Below are 19,643 nucleotides of genomic sequence, written 5' to 3' on the forward strand. Positions count from 1 at the left end.
AGCAGCAAAGGTTCTCAAATTCATGCTTTTTTAGAAGACTTAGGTGTGTAAATTTCTGGGATGCCTGGAAACGGAAACTATTGAAAACAGCATTTTTGAATTGGGAAGGGATTCAAATCCCTTAGCTAGGGTGAGCTGCTGTGTTTTGTGCTTCTGACTCAGAAGGCAGGAGGAAATTAGAAGCTTTGGGAGTTAGCTCTGAGGTCTCTCAGACTTCCCTTCCAGCAGTTTGAGTGCTTTTCTGCTTGGATTTGTGTTCCTGAGATAGGTTGTATGGATGGCAGCTCTTTTATATGTAGCTGAGGAAGTCAGTCTTGGTGTGTCTGTGTAAAGGCAGCTGGATGAGCTGTGGGGAACAGATATACATAGAGGAGCAGCCCTTCTGTCTCATCAGTGGCAGTGATCCTTTTGACCACAGCAGGTCAGGTGCTCACACCATGTCAGCTCATTTGGCCAGGTGGGAAGATGAATGAGTGCTGTGGAAAAGGCTTGGATTTGGTTTACAGGGCCCCCACGTGAGCTGCCTGTGACTGTGGGCACCAGGCAGTCAGGAGGCACATCCAGTGTTTGCGCTGCCACCATTTCTTCTGCGCTTGCAGCCTCAGCTCCGGATATCACACACCCTCCCTCCACCGTGCACGCGCGCGTGTCTAATGCTCCTACTGCTTTTCTCCCTCACTGCTGCCAAGTTTGATGCCCCTGGGCCCTTCCAGGAGGGAGCCAGCCTGTTGGATCTGGATTTTGATCCCATTAAACCAGATGCCACTGTGGGGAAGACCCCCACACCCGCCTCCCAGGTTGGTTCATATCGCCATTCCTTCTCCCTTCATACCTGACTTGTTGCCACCTGTGGTGACTTGTACCCATCTGAATGATAACGTGGACCTGAGCTGTGGGTAGCTGGGCCTTGGGTGTGGGTACCCAGACCTGGGTCTTGCAGGTGGGGACCTTGGTCTTCTCTGCTGGATGTGCAAGTCCAGGAAGAATCAGGTGGCTGCTGGCCTGGCCACAGTTAGGCATGAGGTGTTTGTGGGGTGCTTGGGCTTTGCTCTGATGATCCACTTAATGTATGTCCCTCCCTAGAGCAGCATCCTCTGTATGCTGGATGTATTTAAGCTGTTACTCTGTGGATGGGAATTCAGTCTGAGCTCTTTACTCCTGCTATAAATTGCTCTCAAATGGCTTTTTAATTAACAGACACTGATAATCTGCAGTTACTTAAGGTGAATAAAGCTGTAAATGGATATTCAAGTGATGTGAAGCCCTTCTTTTTCTGTGTATGACACAGCCTGCATTCATGGTTGAGAAGCAGCTTCCTGCCTGTCACAGTGTGGTATCAAAAAGGAAGATGCCTAATTCTGTTGTGGCCAGTACCTGGTCCTGTCCTCTGTCAGAGGCAGGTGGACTGTGCCTCATTTTATGTTTAAATGACTGGAGACTTTGAAGTGCATCCTGGATATAGTTGTTGTCCTCACTGAGACTTTCCATTTTATATGTATGAACCGGTTATTTTTTCCCTGTGGGTGCCATTAAAATTTGTGATAAACATAATTGGGTTGTTTATAGTACATCTCCAGTATCATCATGTTAAGCAGGTCTGTATGGCACAGACTTTTGTAGGAATAAGACTTCTCTTATCAAAGAGGTCAAACATTAGACATTTGATTTTCCTCAATTAAAATACTGTATCTGCAAGATACTAGTTATTATCATAATTTGATACACACCAATATGGCAAAGCTATCTCTTTTTGGACCTTTATGGGGGTACATGGGCATTTTGTGTCTACTTGCCTTCCAGGACAAGCTGCATACCAGGATAGGCTTTTTTTAAAAAAAAAATTACTAGTTTTTTTTTTTTTTTTTCCTGAATCACCAGTTAGAACTCAGATAATTGGTCATACTGACATAGGATACAAGTATAAGTTTGACTTAAAATTGGATTGTTATCCTTCCAGCAAGCAACAAATATTACACTAAGTGGGTTTTTCAAAAGTGCTCAGCAATAGCATATTTAGTGTTCTAATCTAATTATTATTAGCTTCAGAAGTCATTAAAAGAGAGTCTAAAATCAATAATTTCTACTGGTGACCAAAATACAAAACATAGTGAAAAGCACCCAGTTATCACAGCAGTCAGATTTATTTCCTATAGAGTGGGCAGTATGGCAAAAACGTTAAGGTATTTTACTACTGCTCCAAAGACACCACAGAATCAGAGAATGTTAAGGGGTTGGAAGGGACTGTCAAGATCTTCTGTTTACAGCTCCCCATACCATGGGCAGGGACACTTCCTACTAGACCAGATTGCTCAAGGCCTTATTTAATCTGTTCTTGAAAGCTGCCAGGATTGGGGCAGATGTTGATGTCTTATTCTGAAATCATGTTAACTCTACTGGGTGTGGATTTAACCTAATGGACCACAAACACATGAGTTTGGTTTGGTTTTTTCTTTTTTTTTTTTCTTTTTTCTGACCATGTTATCTGCCACTGATACCTGAATGTGGCTTTACTGTCTCCCTTCATAGCGGGACTCTCTCCCTTCATAGAGGTGAAAAAAATGCTTACTCAAATGCCTTGATACTTAGATTTGAATATGCAGCGAGGAGGAGTGTATAAATTCAGGTACTAGCCAATATTTTCAAAACATGCAGAGATAAGTGCTGTTGAATGTGTATGTCTGCTTCAGTCTGATCAGTGTCTGTAATGTTTGTACTCGCTGAAATAATCATGTATAAACATGTTTTATTTTTGTTGCTCTTTGACATGCTTAGTCTTTACCTTGGGATTTATGGGAGGTAAGAAATTCATATGGCTTTTGTCTCTCATCATGTACTGTTCACATGCCAGTGCCATCTCTGTTCACATACCTGCCTCCTTTCCCTCACTACTTTTCTTTCCTGCACACCCCAGACCAAAGTTGCTCTGTGTGCTGCTGAACCCACTTACGCACCTTGTATGAAGCCCCAGGGCCAACCACGTGTTTGCAAGTCAGGTCTGGCACTCTAAATCTTATGATTCTACTAGTGCACAAACCCACTGCCTTTCCCTGCTAACCCACTCATCTTTCCCTTGGCATAATGCTGTGACCTTCACCTCATACTTAATACCACCATGGCATCATCCTCACTCTCCAAAACACTGTATTTCTTAAACTCTGTACATCCTGTTGGTCTTGTGTGCAATGCATAAATATCTCAGCTGCCCCTCATCATTACTGTCTGTGCCATTGGATACGCACATCTGGAATTACCTGTGGTGTTTGCTGTTCATCAGCCGTTGTTGTCAGAAAGGCTGATGTGAATTAGCTCACCCTGTGTCTACACTGGAAGTTAAGTGCAGGCCCAAGACTTAGCTGGCATCTGCCTCAGCTTTGGAGCTTGCTGGCAAGGGAGACCCTGCACATACCCTGCATCTGAACAAAAACCTGACCCTCATTTATGCCCTTTCCATATATCTGGCCTGGACAGGTCTCAGGTTGCTGCAGATTAGCCCCTTGAGAGACATTTCAAGCACAACTACTTTTGAGTCACTCTGGACCAACAGCCAGCAGCGTGGACAGAAAATGCTTGATCTGGGTACTCAGGCCTGCTGCTGGCGCTGGCTGTATCCACTGTGTAAGCTCATGGTCTTGGCTCATGCTGGGGACTTGAGTCCTGCCAACCTTCCCGTTCCCAAGGGCCGTATCACCCCCTAGAGTGAGTACTTGGGAGGACATGACTTAGCCCTGGCCTAAGGACTCACTGTGGCCACTACTCTCCTTCACATGAGCTTGGGCGATGTCGAGGAAGGTTTTCCCTGTGTGTTTTATCAGCCATCAGTGTTTGACATCTGTCATTCCCCTGTATGTGCATTGTCATTCTGTCTTTGTAGGGAAGAAGAGACTGGTTTAGCTAGGAAAAATCTCACTCCTTTCAGGTGAATGGGCAGGGGTGAGGTATGACTGTATCTGATTGAGCTATGCTTGCAGTCTTGGCTGTAAAAAGTTTTTTGGGCCACATCTCTCATCCTGAAAACTGATTTTACCCAAAGGAGAATTTGCTCAACCAGGAAATGCTACTAGTTCTCACCATAGCAATTCTCACCTTGGCATACCATATGCAGTGAAAGAGCAGAGCTCCCTAAAGCTGGGGAATCCTCCTCTTTGAGTCTTCTGAAGTGTTTTTGCTGTAAATGTTGTTCTTAGATGTTGATGAGAGGAGACTTTTGGTATGGTTCCTTAGTCCCACAGGCCATGAAGAACTGCATAGAAACTTGAGTGCAGCAGAGCGTGCTTAGTTCTGCAGACTGGGAAATGTGCATTTGGTGTGCATGATGCTGCTGCTGGAATAAACAAAGCTTTCAAACCTGGTAACAGCAGTGAGCAGTTCTCCCTATACTGTCTTTCCATGACTGTAAATGCTTTTATAGGCCTTGGGATGCCCCACAGGTATATAAAATAGAAAAATTAGTAGCTGACATAAAAATGCCCTTTGTTGAAATCAGGGGATTAATTTAGATTCAGTTTCTCTGATTATTAAATACTGTTTTTGCAAATTAGCTGCTTTAAAAAAACCCAAACCCTCACACTGAGCTCCTTTTCACTTGTCCACATAAAACCCATGCTTGGTCAAATAGAGCTGGCCTGGCATCTGTTCCAGTTCCAGTTTCACTGAACCCAAATGAAAACCTGGGAGTGAATCCAATTAAACAGGAGAATCCTTTGTAGCATTTCATATGCATATATTTACCTTAGCTCTACCAAAGCTGCTGAGGGACTCCTTGTAGGATGGGAACAGCTCTGCTCTTTATAATGTCTTCTGGCACTGGACATGATCATGGGACACATGAGGAAGGATGTGATAGGGGAGGAAAGCATATGTTAGATGACACCACTGGAACAGCTGAAGGTAATGGATTTTTATTAAGTCAAGGATTTATTTCCTTGTTATTGCTGCTGTTACTAAAATACTGCTTGGAGCACTGTGCTAGTGCCTGGCTAGTAGCCAGATGGGGTGTACATTTAAGGTTGGCCATGGTCATTGCTTTACTCTGGGTTTTTATAAAGATTGGGACTATGAGAATTGCAACATTAAGGAATCTGGACAATGCCTTGTTTTGAATATGATTGTATTCAGGGGTACATGTGTCTTGGTTTAACTCCAACTGGCAGTTAAGCACCACACAACCACTCACTCATTTCCCTCCCATTAGGAGAAAGTTGGAAGGGTAAAAGTAAGAAAATTTGTGGATTGAGATGAGACCAGCTTAATTCAAACAAAATAATGATAATAATCAATTGTAATGAAAAGGAAAATAACAGAGATAGATAAAACCAAAAAAAATCCAAGTGAGGCAAATGAAAAACAATTGCTCAACACCAATTGACTGATGCCCAGCCCATTCCTGAGCAGTGGTACCTAATCAGGTTTTCCTCTAGTTTATACACTGAGCATGATGACATTTGGGATATCGCTGTGGTCAGTTGGGGTCAGCTGTCCTGGCTGTGTCCCCTCCCAACTCCTCATGCCACCCAGCCTCCTTGCTGGCAGGGCAGCATGAGAAGCTGAAAAGTCCTTGACTTGGTGTAAGTACTGCTCAACAGCAGCTACATCATCAGTGCTGGCAACATTATTCTCATCCTAAATCCAGCACACAGTCCTGTACCAGCTATTAGGAAGAAAATCAGCTATCCAAGCAGTTTGAAGCAGGACAACACGTTTATCAAATGTGTGAGGCATTTAGGCATGCTAAAGCTGGGTATTCCCATGTATTAAAAATGGCAAATCTTGGGAGTCTTCCGAGATGCTGCATGGCCAGTCTCCCAAGGGGCTGATTTGCAGCCTTGATGCTACCAGATCCAATGTACTTCCTGCATTGTTGCAATTTCTGGGAGGGGCAAATAAATATCTTTAATTTTGTGTTAAAAACAGCTAACCTGACTTCAGACAAGGGAGATTAAAAACCTGAACCACTGGAAGCCTGTCATAGGTGTTTGGTTGATCTTTTGTTGTGCACAGACACCCCTGTCCCCAGGCTTTTTATAACAGTTTTTGCCAGGCAGTGATTTGTGGGTGATGCTGAATGTCCTTGGTGGTGGCAGCTTTTGTGCAGTAGAAACTTTCCACCGACACAAATGTGTTACACACCCCATCTGGAATATTCATAGAAAATTCTTAGTAATAGAATATTCACAACAGAATTCAAATTCACAACCCTTTGGGCCTGTCCAAAATCAAAGGGAGTGAAAGTTAGCACAGTGTCCTGTTTTGATTCAGTGCTAATGTCATGTTGATGCTGGGTCTGGACTAAATTCCATATATGGGCACATTATTACCATGCTTTTTGTTTCTGGGAGTAGGCAAGTACTTCAATATTCTGTGATTGTTGATCTTTGGAAGTAGACTGTGGAGAGATCCTTATCCTTTGGCATGCAAGAGAACTTGTATTCTCTTACAAGTGGGCAACCTAGGTCTAATAATAGATACTGTGTGTTATGTAAAGTAGGTCTGCAGTTTAGATCGTGAATAGAAAGAGGCACACAGAATTTTTGGTGTTTCATTGATTTCCTCTGAATTATTGCCTAGTGCATGGCTGGAGTTGAGGGATTCTGGCTTTGTTGTGATTTCCATGAGTTGCAGAGAAAGAGGGAGACAGAAAGGTAGCCAGACCCTGCAGTGTCTCACTGGTTAGTCAGCAGATGTCACAGGCAGTGGCACAGAGCACTTGGGCAGGCTGAGCTGCACTTCTCTGCACACACATCTAACTGGAATGAGAATAACTTCCCACCGTGATGACTTTTGTATTGCAGCCTGCAGAAGCAGCCCATGCAGGAGCTGAAGCAGCTGGATCAGAAGCAGCAGCTGGAGCTGAAGCATCTAAAACTGAAGCTGACTCAGGATCGGTAAACACCTCAAGGGACAGCAGTCCCTTTTCTCCATCACATCCCTTTGTTATACAGCAGATGTGGGAGGCTGGGCTAGGAAAAGGGCTGTGTAGCTGCTTGGAAAAACACATCCTTGCCACCAGAGAACTTCCAATGCTCTTATTCAGGGACCAGACTTAGTTGTTGCATTTTATCTGTGTAATGCTTAGGGAGAAGTTCTGCTGGAAGATTCAGTTGAAGAATTGTCCCTTCACCCATGTTATGCAGCCAGCCCACAGCCCATGCTGCCCTAAGCTGTGTTGTCAGCTGGATTCCCCCTTGCTTGCCATTTACTTTACCTACCCTGTCCTCTGGGCTCTGGCTGTGTCTCCTGAATATCCAGTCTTCCTCTCTTTTTGGTGACACTGCTGCCATTTTAGGGGATTGGGGTAGGTCCCATCTCATGGCAGCTTGGTTCCTACAGGCCGTCTGTCACATTTGAGTTCTCTGTTCCATGAGGGCTCTATAAGAATGCATTGTGACCACAGCAACTGGGAAATGCTGGGCATTATGGTCCCAGAAAACCTATAACTCATCCCTGCCTTTCTGCAGCCTTAGGCAGAGGAAGACAGCAGTCACCAATCCTGCCTTCTCACTGCTGCTTCTGTTGTCCCTTGGGGTTTTTTTGTTGCTGACTGGTGTGCTGGGAAAACCCACTGAAGCCATGGGATGGTTGGGATCTGGATCCTCCAGGGTGGACTTGGAGCTTCAGTTTTGGATTCTCTTTTCTCAATGGCTTTTTTTCCCTTCCTTGGCTGCCACTGGCCACCAGAGCTCTCTGCCTGCGGTTGTTGTGGAAACCTTCCCTGCAACCGTCAATGGCACTGTGGAAGGAGGTGCTTCATCTGAGAGAGCTGACATGCCCCCAGGATTCCTGTTCAAGGTGAGTGTGTGGTTGTTGGGCACTGAATTCCTGGTGAGGTTTTTTTTTCCCCTGTAAGACATTAACTGCTTTCACTCAACATGGCCATGGGCTAGGCCACACTGAAAGGCAGAGTGGAAGATGAAGGAGAGAGAAAATTTCCTCTCCAGCAGTGCAGCTGCATGCAGTTCCAGATGTTTCAAAGGGTTGCGTAAGAGCATCAGCATCTAAAGGTCTTGCTGCGCTTTGCAGCAAAACCTGTTCTCTCTGCTGCAGTGCTTTCTATCTTGGTGGTGTGGTAGTATCTGTTACAGACTCTGGATAGTGGATAAAAAGTTGTGCTCCTGACAGGAAAAGTTAAACTTTTGTGCAAGTGGCAAATTGAGAAGAGTTGGGAACACCAGCAGGAACAGAGGCCTCTGTGTTTGGGAGAGTTAGAAAGCCAGGATTAACACAGAAAAATTGGACTACACAGGGAAGTTGGGTGGGTATTCTGAATATGCCAACGATCACTCACAGCAAAGGTGTAGAGGAAGGAGTGATTTTGGGGGAGGATAAGCCACACATTTAATGTGCATTATGGAGTGTGTTAGCAAGACACCACAGATACATCACGCCCTGAAAGTGAGAATTGACAGCATCTTACTACAGAACATTTTTTTTTTTGTGCCCATTTTTTTTTTTCTGTGAGTTCTATTGAAAACAGAAGAATGGTAAAGCCCTGAAGAATGACAGGAAGCTCATAACATTTAGTCTGGGTTCAGGTGGCATTATAGGCTGTAGTGCTCAAAGTGCTCCTCTCCTGTCCCTGCAGGTCCAGGCCATGCACGATTACACGGCCACCGACACTGATGAGCTGCAGCTGAAGGCTGGGGACGTGGTTCTTGTGATTCCATTTGAGAACCCTGAGGAGCAGGTGAGTGGGGGAGGCAGGGGGTGAGCCTGGGCCAGGTGGAGCTGAGGGGGTTTCTAGAGCTGCTTCTTTCTTCACTAACCGTTGGCTGGCTGGATGCTGAGCCATTAGTTCGTGGCTGGGAGCTGGCAAGAGAGCTGGTTGTCCTTGAGCTTGAGATTGGCTTCCTGCAACAGAGGGGAGGAGTCTGCTTGTTGTTGGAAAGTGGAGACATTATCCTGCATAAAAGCATATGGGGTAGCCATGGGTTCTTGTCCCTATCAGAACATTTGAGCCAATACAGTGGCTCTCTCTGATCAAGGAGCCCAACAGTGCTCCTAAACTTGATGCACACTCCCAGTGACCACTTCAGCACAGACTGTGGCATTGAAAGAAAGTGACTCACACCTTACGATGTTTTGTTCTCTTTTGAGAAATGTTGGAGCTGTGAGAAATCTTGCACTTCAGCACAGCAGTGGCTGTTTCCAAATGACCCTGTTTGGTCAGGAGATGGCAGCAGAATCAAAGGCTGGAGCAGGTCTCAGCTCCAGAGAACAATTCTTGCTGCCCATCTTCAACCTGAATTATTTGGTCATGTTTTTCTTTTGTTTGAGCTATTTCTTGAAGCCTTGAGTAAGTCCTCCTTGCTTTCTGCATTTGAGGGCACCCAGCTGACAATCTGCAGCAATTTTACTACTTTGACTGAGAGAGGTGGTGAGTTTATAAAATACTTGCTCACATCTCCAGGTTTCTGTTTGGAAAAGAAAGAGAATTCTCCAAATCAACTCAGCAGTTATCAGCTCTTTGGGTTTGGCCAAGTTCAGATAAGACCTGGATTCCACAAGGGGTAAAGAGAAGGTGAGGTAGTTCGCTGCCTCAGAAGATGTGGATCCTCTTTGTGGCCTAGCTGTTTGGCTTTGTGAATTATAGAGGCAGATCATGCTGATGCTTGTGAAGTGGAGCTGTAAAATGCCAACAGTTCCTGCACAGCTAGAGGCGGGGGGGAATTTTTGGGGAACAGACAGTGATTCCTTCTGGAGACAAGACTCCCCACTAGGTAGGACTGCCCTCCACAGGCGCTTGTGAGCATTTCTTTCTCGGAAAGCTTTCTATATGGGAAATGAGTGGCAGCTCCCCCAGTTTCTGTGGTAGGAGATGGCATTTGTGGAGCAGGTAGCATTTTTGGAGCAGAGTTTTTCAACGCCCTGTGTTTGCACTTTAGCTGGATGTGGGTGCAACAGCCATGAACTCGAGACTCTCCAAGCTGCAGAGGGTGAGCTCTGAGTGTTGCTAACATGACTCTGTAGCTGCACTGAAGCCCTCTAACCCTTCTACAGTGTATCCTGTGTTACAGCTCATTTCCCTAACCTCGACCATACCCAGCCAGGAACTGCTGGCTGTTAACATGTGCATGAACTGTGCACGTGAGTGGAGGGAGCATAGGATAATAGACTGATTCATGTCCCCACCTTGCAGCTTAGGTGTCACTTTGTGGGTACATCATCTAGGCCTGGATGCATCTCTCTTGATAGAAGAGAGGGTTTAGGGCATTTGATAGGAGAAAGGGTTGAGGGCAGCAATACTTCTAAGCTGGCACTTCAAGTGACGTGGTTTAAAATTGTCAAGGCCCAGTCTAGGTCCTCGTGTCTAATCCCTACAGCCGAGGAGACCCTTCAAAGCAGGATGTGGTGGGAGTGATACATGCATGCTGTATGGCACAGCACTATGTGCAGATGGATGAGCTTTTGTGCCTGACATGCTGTGAGCTGGAAGCTGCCTTCTAGACACTTGGGCCCAGTGTCTTCTGCCTCGTTGTTTGTCTTCCTGATTTATGGCATGTCAATCCTTCTATAGCCCCTGCAGCTGGCTGCTGCAGATGGGCTCCCATCTCGTGTCATTCCCATGATGTCTCCTGAGTGTTCCAGTCCAAGGTAGCAGGGCTAAGTGAGCCTGCAGGCTCTGGGAGCTGTGCCACTCTCATGTCTCATGCTGCACTCTTAACCCATAGGCTGCCCCATTGCAAATGAGTGGGGTATGTGCACCCTGAATGGGAGCTTCTGTGGTGGCAGCTCCAAGGCATGCAGAGAATGGAGTGGTTGCACACCTGAGCTGCAAGCTCACTGCAGACCCCTCTCACCTTGAATATCTTGAGTACTTTGAATATCTCACTCATGTGCCTAGGATGGAGCAGAAATCTCAATGCTAGACAGCCTGCAGGCTGGGAAGTCTGGTTCTGCTCATAAGCAGGTTCTACCAATCAGGGCTCCTTTTGCCTCAGTGAAAATTCATGTGTGTTTATAGATGTATAGGTTGGAGGCTAGGGAAGATGTTACTGAGAGACCCTGAATCTTAAATCACATGTAGCCAAAATTTGGGAGTTTAGCTAACTGCACCTTGCATCAAACCAAACAGACTGCTGGGTTTTGGGTAGAGGGGTTGAGCTCCTCAGCTCCCAGTTCCCATAGATCAGGATTTCAGCATAGCAAGCAAGACTGATTTGCCTGTACCACCTCTAAAATCCAAATCATCTGGGTGCTCTGACTGGAGAAGGAAGAGCACCTTCCGGGGCTGATTCATCCTTTCCAAAGACTTGTACCTGAGATGAATGGGGTGAATTACATGCTGGAGGTACCCATCTCTTTTATGGCTATGGAGAATGCTAGGCCCCTCATGTCTGGATTGTGAAGGATGAGATAGGTGATTCCCATCCTGTAGCTCTGGAGTCTCTTTTGGCAGAATTTCTTCTGCTTCAGTGGGTGTAAATTTTTGATGTATTTCTGTTACGCTTGCTCTAACTTTTTACTGTGTCTCTGCACAGTCTGGGTCAGATGGGAGCTTTGGTACCAACTCTGGTGGGATGTAGCCTTTTCTCTGTTTAAAAGGAAACAAAAGCATTTTTTCCTTTTCCCCCATACTCCTCCTGGATTGTCTCCAAGCCAAGTAAGAGCATGGCTTTGGTAATCCCTTGGCACCTCCTTGGCCTGCACTGTGTAATAAAAATCCCTGCTCACATCTATATCCCTTAGCACCTCATCTCTGTCTTCTCCTCCAGGACGAAGGATGGCTGATGGGTGTGAAGGAGTCTGACTGGATCCAGCATAAGGAACTTGACCAATGCCGAGGGGTTTTCCCTGAGAATTTCACAGAACGGGTGCAGTGAGAGTCCAAGTCCACCAGCTGCATTTCTGCTGGAAGAAAGCAAGTTTTCTGGTAGATAATTGAAAAAGAACAACGAAAGGAAAAGAAGAGAGAATTTTAAAGGAATAGAAGCCTGAAAAAAAGTCAACTTAAAGGGTGTGTTCTTCTGAAAGAGCAAGGTTTCAGAAGTTAATTGAAATTCAAAGTGTTATTGAAATATATACATATTAATAATAATAAGGCAATTCAGATACCCTCTTCCCCTTTGGTTTAAACAGCATTTGGATTCAAAGGACTGATGCAGAAGCAACTCAGTGAGGTTCTCCAAGTACTGCATTGACTGAATTGTCAGATGTCAGTCTGATTCCTGGAAAGGCAGTATTTGTCGAACAGCTGGAGAGTAGAAGCTGCATTTGCTCCTGGGTGGGTTAATCTGTTTTGTCTTGAAGGTGGCTTGCATGGCAACCATAAAAATTCAGCCTTCCCTACATCTTCAACCTACAGTAGGCCAAACTTTCTGTTATGCTGTTGAAAAAAAAATTTAGTGTATAGTGTTCACCAATACAATGTATGTGTGTGTGTGTGTGTATTTTATTTTCTTCCTTTAAAACAATGTTACATAAACTGTAATTTTATACATGTCAAGATAGAAGAAACTACATGGAAAGGGCATGAAGAAGGTGAAATGTGTGAAGCTGTGCTCAGTCCAAAGTTCTTTCAAATGTAGACACCTACATTCTCACAGTAGTGTTGGCCTGTGAAATCCTAAGGGGAATGGACATAATCAGGAGGAAAAACAAGACAAAACAAATAGATGCCATTTGGATGTCTTTGAAATTTAGGAGAGGGAATCCTCTACCACACACATCCTCATCCCCTATCCCCCCCAAAAAACAAACCCAAACCTATTGGTGGTTTCAGAAAAGCTTAGATTCATGTAGATGGGAAATAGCTCTAAAATCTACTGGTTAGAAAATTTGCTTTTAAAGACAGAGATAAGGGAAGAATTTTTTTTTTCTGTAAGAATATCAAAGAGAAAACACTGAGAAAAAACAAATTGCTTTCTGTGCTTTTCATTGGCATTGTTTTTTGTGGAATTGTATTTCTTATTTTCCTTTGAAGAGTTCTGTAAGTGAAATATCGTTAGATCAGCTTTCTCCAGTGCTGTGCTGATGATCAAGTTAACCTCTATGAAAACTGGACTCTTGAAATGCTCGTTTAAAATGGCTGTGTGACTTCATGCTATTGTAATGCATTAGAGAGGAAGGCAAGAATATCAAAGTGTCAGTGTCAAGAAGACACTCTGCAGTCTAATACTGATGCTGACTCCTTTCCTTTACCTTTCCTTTGCTTCTGTTTGTTTTTGAATTTTTTTTTTTTTTTTTTAGTTTAGGCAAGCAGATGACAAGGCTGTTTCTAAGTGCATATTACACTTGTTAATATAAGCCGGTCTGACTCTCCAAGACTCTAAAGTCCCACAAAGGTACTTTATAAACTTTACTTGAATACTGATGCAGCTGGCAAGCAAGTCAGGCTATTTTAATTTTTTACAGCTTCCCCTCCTCCCCTACGATCGTCTTGCCCTGAAGGGATTTTTAACAGTGAGGTTACCCTATGCTCAGGATCACTCTGAAATAATCTTCCAAACTGGTAGGAGTTGGCTTTTGTCAAAGCTGCACAAAATGCTGACAGAGTACTGAAAATCTCACCTTTTCCAATCTGTTTGGATTAATTGTAGAACAACAGAAAAACATTGTAGGGCAAAAATTGTGTTTTTTAAAAAAATACTTAGTTTGGAGGAACAGATCTGATTTTGATTAGAAAATATATTCTTATAAATGCAAGCATTGTTGGAGTTCCTGCTGCTTTCAGCTTGGGAGATGATCCATGCTAGTTATTTACAGCAACGTAACAGGCATTAAATCTGTCCTATATACCCAACCCCCTTTTCCTTTTTAAAAGAAAAAATGTGCAGGAATTTATTTTTCATCACTGTTAGAAACCCCAATAGTATTTAGGAGTAACTGCTCCCAATACAGAAGGACTGGACTCCACAAGTTAAAGTATAGTGAGTTGTTGCTTTAGAATACTGCCCTGTTTGACTTTTTTTTCCTTTTTCATCAGGGTTGTCTTTATTATTACTCTTTTTTTCCCCCCAAAATATCTATTTTTATGCATTTGTGACTCCCATTACTCCTTTAAAGATTATTCATATAAAATATACATTTAAATATACATAGAAATATATATATATTAAAAAGCGGGTTGATCCAATTAACATAATGCCGTCAGCTTAAAATGTTTATTTTTATGCAAAACCTGTGGATAATAGCTTTGTTTTTTTAAGAAAAGGACAAGATTCTAAGTACCAGAGCTGTGATTTTTGTCTTGTAGTAACTGTTCTAGACCATTTAGAAAGCTGTGCTGATACCTAATTTATTGTGGGTTTTTTAGCTGTTGTTGTCCTCCGCTGTGTTTGAACCAGATGACTGTCCCAACAAAGATCCTTGTAAGGCCTTTTCATTTTATTGAGCTTGCAGAGCAACTATCCAGTACTGTATTGTCCCTGCAGAAGTGGTAGCACTCTGCAAAAAAGGGATGTTGTTTTCAGGTCACGTGAGTGATGCTCTAGCGTTGCTGGTGGGGAGAGTGTTGTGTCTCTCTCCATTTGCTTCCCCCAACCCCAAAACCCCCAAGCCCCCTTGTTTAGAGCAGGTTAGGGTGGGTTACCTGGATCTTGCATTGCTCACAGATAAGTGGTGTCAGCACATCTCAGTCAGGTTCTGAAAATGCGGGATCAGACCCACAGTTTATAAATTGCCTTATATGAAAGTAGGATGGCATAGCAGGAAACTTGTAGATGGCAGTGTTCTTTACAGCCAGGAGATCTGTCTCCTGGGTCATGTTCAGCCCCTTGTAAACAGCCATGGCTCCTCCCATTTTCAGTGTTCTTACATCTCCTAAATACCTTGATTCTGGTTGGTATTACCTGGTGAAATGAACTTCCCATCTTCTTTGGTTTAGGTCTGATTCAAATAGAAAGAGGGACAGTAGACTCCCAAGTAGGCTGTGCCCACAGTAGTTTTTCAGTTTGCAGGCTGAACTGAAAAATCTGAGAAAAAATGTAAGGGTGACCTGAGACAATTTTTTTCCATTTTCTCAGTGGAGTGAAAAAGGGAAAAGTTGAAACAAGCAAACAAATCCTTTAATACCAAAATGAAACATTCATTTTAGGGTTGCATTTTAACTTTTTAACAAACGTTATGTCTTGGGCTGCAACAAATTGCTTTGAAGCAAAAATGTGAAACCTTCTGTTTTGAAAATGCTGAAAGAAAATGTTTTGATGTCAGCAGTCCTTTTGCCTTTGCCTTTTTTCTTAATCTGATGACTGGTTTCAGTTAACCCTAAACTGTGTTTTTTTGCAAATACATTATCCACTGAAGAGAACCCAAAGAAGCCTAGTTCTGCTCCACTGACACATACACTGGACACATTTCAGGGATTACTTGCTATCTGGCCCATCAAAGCTGCTGTTTTCCCCATTTAATAATCTTCCACTTGATTGTTCTACTGAGTGAACAATAAAAGCATCTCTCATCCCGTGCCACTGACTGGTTTGGTAGCCAGGCTAGGAAAGGCATTCTTGCTCTGTTGGCCTCAGTTTGGTTACAGATTTATGATACTACTCCAATTTGAGCCTAATCCTAGTATGAAGAAGGAATTAGTATTTACCCAGCTGATAAGAAGGAAATAAGGCATTGCTTTCCCCCCCTTTTTCTATCTTGGCAGTGTCAGTAATATATCTATTAGATAGAGTTAAGGAAAGGTCCCAGGGTAAAGATAAGTGTGGTGTTCCAGGCAAGACTCCCCCATACTCTGTGCTATTTTCCATGGGCACTCCTCAGCTGTCTGCTTTTATCACCTTTGTTTTTATTGGCTGTTGATGTGATGCAGTAAAAGGGGTTGTGCAGGTTTATTTCCAGCTGCTTTGTGTGAATTGTGCCACAATCCTTGAAGCTTTGTTCACAGTTGCAGAACCCTTTCCTGACCCACTATCCTAAGACCATGGCCAAGGTAGACAGCCCCAAGTCAAAGGGGACCTGGAGCACTAGTGAGGACTCCATATACTGCCTGGAACAGCTCAATTAAGTTTTGCAGTGGCCTCTTGGAGGGAAGAAGCCCAAGGCTAAGGAGGTGAGGGAGGATGGAAGGATGATCCATTATCTTTTTCATTTTGGGTTGATGCACTGAATCCCTCACCTCTTGGTTTCAGGGAGAAACTAGGGCTGAGAACAAAATATGAATGGCCAAGATGTGCATGGTCAGGCTGATAACAAGTGCCTCTTGCCTGCCAAGGGCACTGAGTTCAGAGCTTCCTCTTTTCTGCTCTGAGCCAGACAGATGCAATGCTCTGCCACAGGTATTTTGGATGCTGTGCAATCAATGCCCCAAAACAGTGAATGTCCTCATCTGGAAGATGCAGAGGTGTCTCTCAGCCCTTTCTAAGAAGACCCATGGATCTCCCACAGACAAGGCCTGTGTGCATCTAACACAGTCACGTCTAATTTCAGTAGCATCTCTGTCTTTCAGCATCTGGTCCCACTCTCCAGCTCCTCTCACTTCCCAGCCTCTTCCCATGTTGTTTGAGGATGATGGTGGCATAGGCCACATCCCACCAGCCAAAAGTGCAAAGCTAGAATATGCACAAACAAGTCCATCAGCAAATCCTACACAATGCAGCTTCGTAGTGCTGATATCAGGAAAACAAGCAACAGCTTTTCTTCTCTGGACTGCCAAAGGGAAGCTATTCCTTGCCACACAGGTACCCTCACACCTGGTACTGGTGCAGACACATCTCTGCTTGCATGCTCTGGTTCACACTTTTTTGCATAACTCCTGATGGAAAGGAGTCCTGGGTGCTGCCAGAGCTGGACTATGTCACCAGCACTCGCAAAAGCATCCGGTCTAGTTGACACATGGGGGCTGAGAATTAGAAGACTCGGAAATTTTGCTTATGAAACCAAATGGAGAAACTACAGCTGTGAAGACTGCTCTGTATGAGCTTGTACTTTGATGTGTCCTATGGCTATAATTCCTTCACCTCTTTTTGCAGCTTATTCTACTAATTGTGACCCTAGTCTGCATTTCATGGTCCCTACTTGAAACTTGCCAGATGCAGTCCTGGGCTTATTGCTTCTCTTTAGCTGAATTAAGTGGGAACGACTTAGGCAATGTATTAGCAATCTCTTTTCCTTCTGTTAATTCAGTCTCTGAGTTTAATCACAATGACCTGAGAAATGTTTGGGGGTCGAGTGATTTTTAATTAATTTTGTTTTGTTTAAACAAAGCTGAACAATTCCCATTGTATTTAGAGCTGTGATGCCCAGTTCCACAAGTACTAGATGAATTTGTCCCATCTTGTTTCTTGCTGATGTTCAGAAATATAATTTGTGTCATCCTAAATCCTGCGTCAGTTTCTCTCTGGTTTTTTTGTACCTTTATATTAAAATGCTGAAACAATTCAGGACATTTTTCTCCCCACAGAGGTGAGCAGCTTCATAGAGGTTTGGTGTCCAGGCACCTTTAACACTGGGAGTTCTTACAAACGTGGGGTGGAGATGGTGATGCTGGTCCTTACAACAGCAGAGTAAGGTCTTGTGGCAGCCATCTCTGTTCCAGTTGATGGTGACACCAAATGAATGTAGTGTAGGGAAGGATTTGAGACCTTTCCTTTTTATTAGCTACTGACCCCAATGTGATGTGACCTTCATCCTCTAAGGCAAGTCTGTTGGTGGGAGTATGACACAGCAAGGACACTGCCCCACCTTGGCAGACTTCTCTCAGCCCCCTCTGGCCTGCTGCCACACCTGCGTGAGCTCAGTTCCCAGGCTAGCTTTGGGGTCAGCTCTTTAAATGGGACGTTTCCTTTGTAAATGGAAAGGGGGTGTTTGTGCCCATCAACCACAGGGACTGGGGACCTTTGAGGGACAGGATAAGAGGGACTCACAGTTCATAGCTGACTGCTTTGGGGCCATTCCCTTGGAATGCCTGATTCCAAACAGGCTTGGCACAGCTGCACATGGGACTCGGTGTGTAAATAGCAAGCGTTGGCCAAAGGCCAGACTGGGATCTGATGTAGATTGGTGCCAGTTAGCACTTTGATGGATGGACTTCCAGAGTCCGCTGCCTTAGAATGCAGCTCCACAAGCCCTGGAGCCAGCTTGGGGAGCTGGCCAGACTGTGCTTGGCACCATTCCTTTGCTTTCAGACAGCCTTTTAGCCTCTCCCCTCTATGGCACTGGGATGGACCTGAGTCACATCTTGCAGCAGAGGGAGAGCAAGAGGCAGGCTGTCCCTGAACTATGACTGCAGTTGGTGACTCAGGCTCTGTCTTGGCATGGTGGCTCCTGTGAGGCTGAGACGGGCCAGCTCTGCTGCAGATGGAAGCTCACAGGTCAGGAGCAAGACCCAGTGGCACCCTATGCATGCCTTCTGCATGTCCTTCCTCACACAGTTTCATTCCCATCACCTAGAAATACAAAGGAAATGGGAGGGGAGAAGACAGACAAGTGGGAGCAGTGAATAATTCATTGTCAGAGTCTCTGCTCAGCTGCCTAATTCATTCCCAGTGATGTTTTGTTGCAGCAAACAAGCAGGCCTCATTGGCCATGTGCAGGCTCTGGCCACAGAAGCCGTGGCAGCACATCTGGAGCATGATCAGGCTCATGGGTCCCTGGTCCAACCTTTACAGCCCTCATCACACTGAGGGAAGACTGAGCTTCTGTCTGGGAACACAGCTGGAGAAGGAAGCCTCTAAGTTGGAGGAGACACATGTGGCACCAGGTGAGGCTGGAGTGCCTGGGAGTGGGCAAGGTGAAAGCCAGGGTATTATGTGCTGCAAGGGACTGGCAGTGGGTGGTGTCAGTCACTCCATGACATACCCACATGAAAGGACAGGTTGGTACCGGGGCTGTCCTTCAGCAGGAGCCCATGCCACCTGGGAAGACCCCGTGACAGGAAGCTTGAGCCCCAGTGTGGAGCTAGGAGTCAGTCTGCAATGCTGAGGAGGAGAAGATGGGAGTTTGGGGCAGCACTCAGCAATTTCTCCTGTTTGCTGGCTGGGTGAAGCTGGTTCCCTTTGCAGGGCAGAATTGCTGCTTCAGCAGGTGGAAGAGCCTCTGCTGCATAGCCCAATCCACAGAGCCATTAATAACAGTGTGGGAACAGGAATTCAGCAAGTGCCCATGATTAATTAGCTCATCACGGGCAGTTAATGGCCAGGCTGCTCTCCTTGGCTCTGTGGTGCAGGTAATGGAATAGGCATCGCTTCTCACTGGACAACGTGTAGCCCCCTGCCAGGAGCTATGGGCAGACTCTGTGAGCTGTTCTCATGCGCTGCTGAGAGGTATGGGGTGAGACTGTTTTTTTGGATGCTGGGAGAATAGATCTGTAAGGGAACTTGTTAGTTATCAAAGTCAGCTAGGCAACTCTGGCACAGCCCCAATCTAATATCAGCTTTCCTTTTCCTAGAACTGGCATTATCTCACGTCTTGCTCGTGCTCCCTCTTACTGAGGCTGACTTCTTCACACGTACTCTGCTTGTCTCAGCACTTCCTCATGAATTAATATATAGAAACTCAGGTGCCACCTATGCTGCATCAGGCACCGGAGGTGACAGAGCCGTGCAGTAACGAGGACATGAAAGCAAGGCTGCCTTTTGAAATCCAAGTGATGAGGAAGCAATCCACTCCACATGTGACCCTGCCAGGGAGAGGGCTGAACTCCACCAAGTGCAAGTGATCAGCTCTGTCCCAGCAGCTTGGCAATAAGATAGGAGAAAGAGAAGCTC

The 19,643-nt window shown here is 44.9% G+C and overlaps 1 protein-coding gene across 21 annotated transcripts in view; it reads left to right on the plus strand.

Annotated features, from left to right (window-relative positions):
- The window catches only part of BIN1 (bridging integrator 1), a 95,429-nt gene extending 78,167 nt beyond the window's left edge, over positions 1–17,262 (plus strand). For 10 of the 21 annotated variants that reach the window (XM_032113843.1, XM_032113836.1, XM_032113837.1 and 7 more), the window contains 6 exons: positions 690–797; positions 2,773–2,796; positions 6,789–6,881; positions 7,675–7,785; positions 8,579–8,680; positions 11,709–17,262. In XM_032113843.1, coding sequence (XP_031969734.1) covers positions 690–797; positions 2,773–2,796; positions 6,789–6,881; positions 7,675–7,785; positions 8,579–8,680; positions 11,709–11,816 — 546 coding nt within the window. In that variant the 3' untranslated portion in view covers positions 11,817–17,262. The remainder of the gene's footprint in view (positions 1–689; positions 798–2,772; positions 2,797–6,788; positions 6,882–7,674; positions 7,786–8,578; positions 8,681–11,708) is intronic. The other 11 variants (XM_032113844.1, XM_032113852.1, XM_032113853.1 and 8 more) reach the window with 2 other exon arrangements.
- Positions 17,263–19,643: the final 2,381 nt, after the last annotated feature.

Source organism: Corvus moneduloides, chromosome 7 (assembly GCF_009650955.1).
Source record: "Corvus moneduloides isolate bCorMon1 chromosome 7, bCorMon1.pri, whole genome shotgun sequence".
Lineage (NCBI taxonomy): Eukaryota > Metazoa > Chordata > Aves > Passeriformes > Corvidae > Corvus > Corvus moneduloides.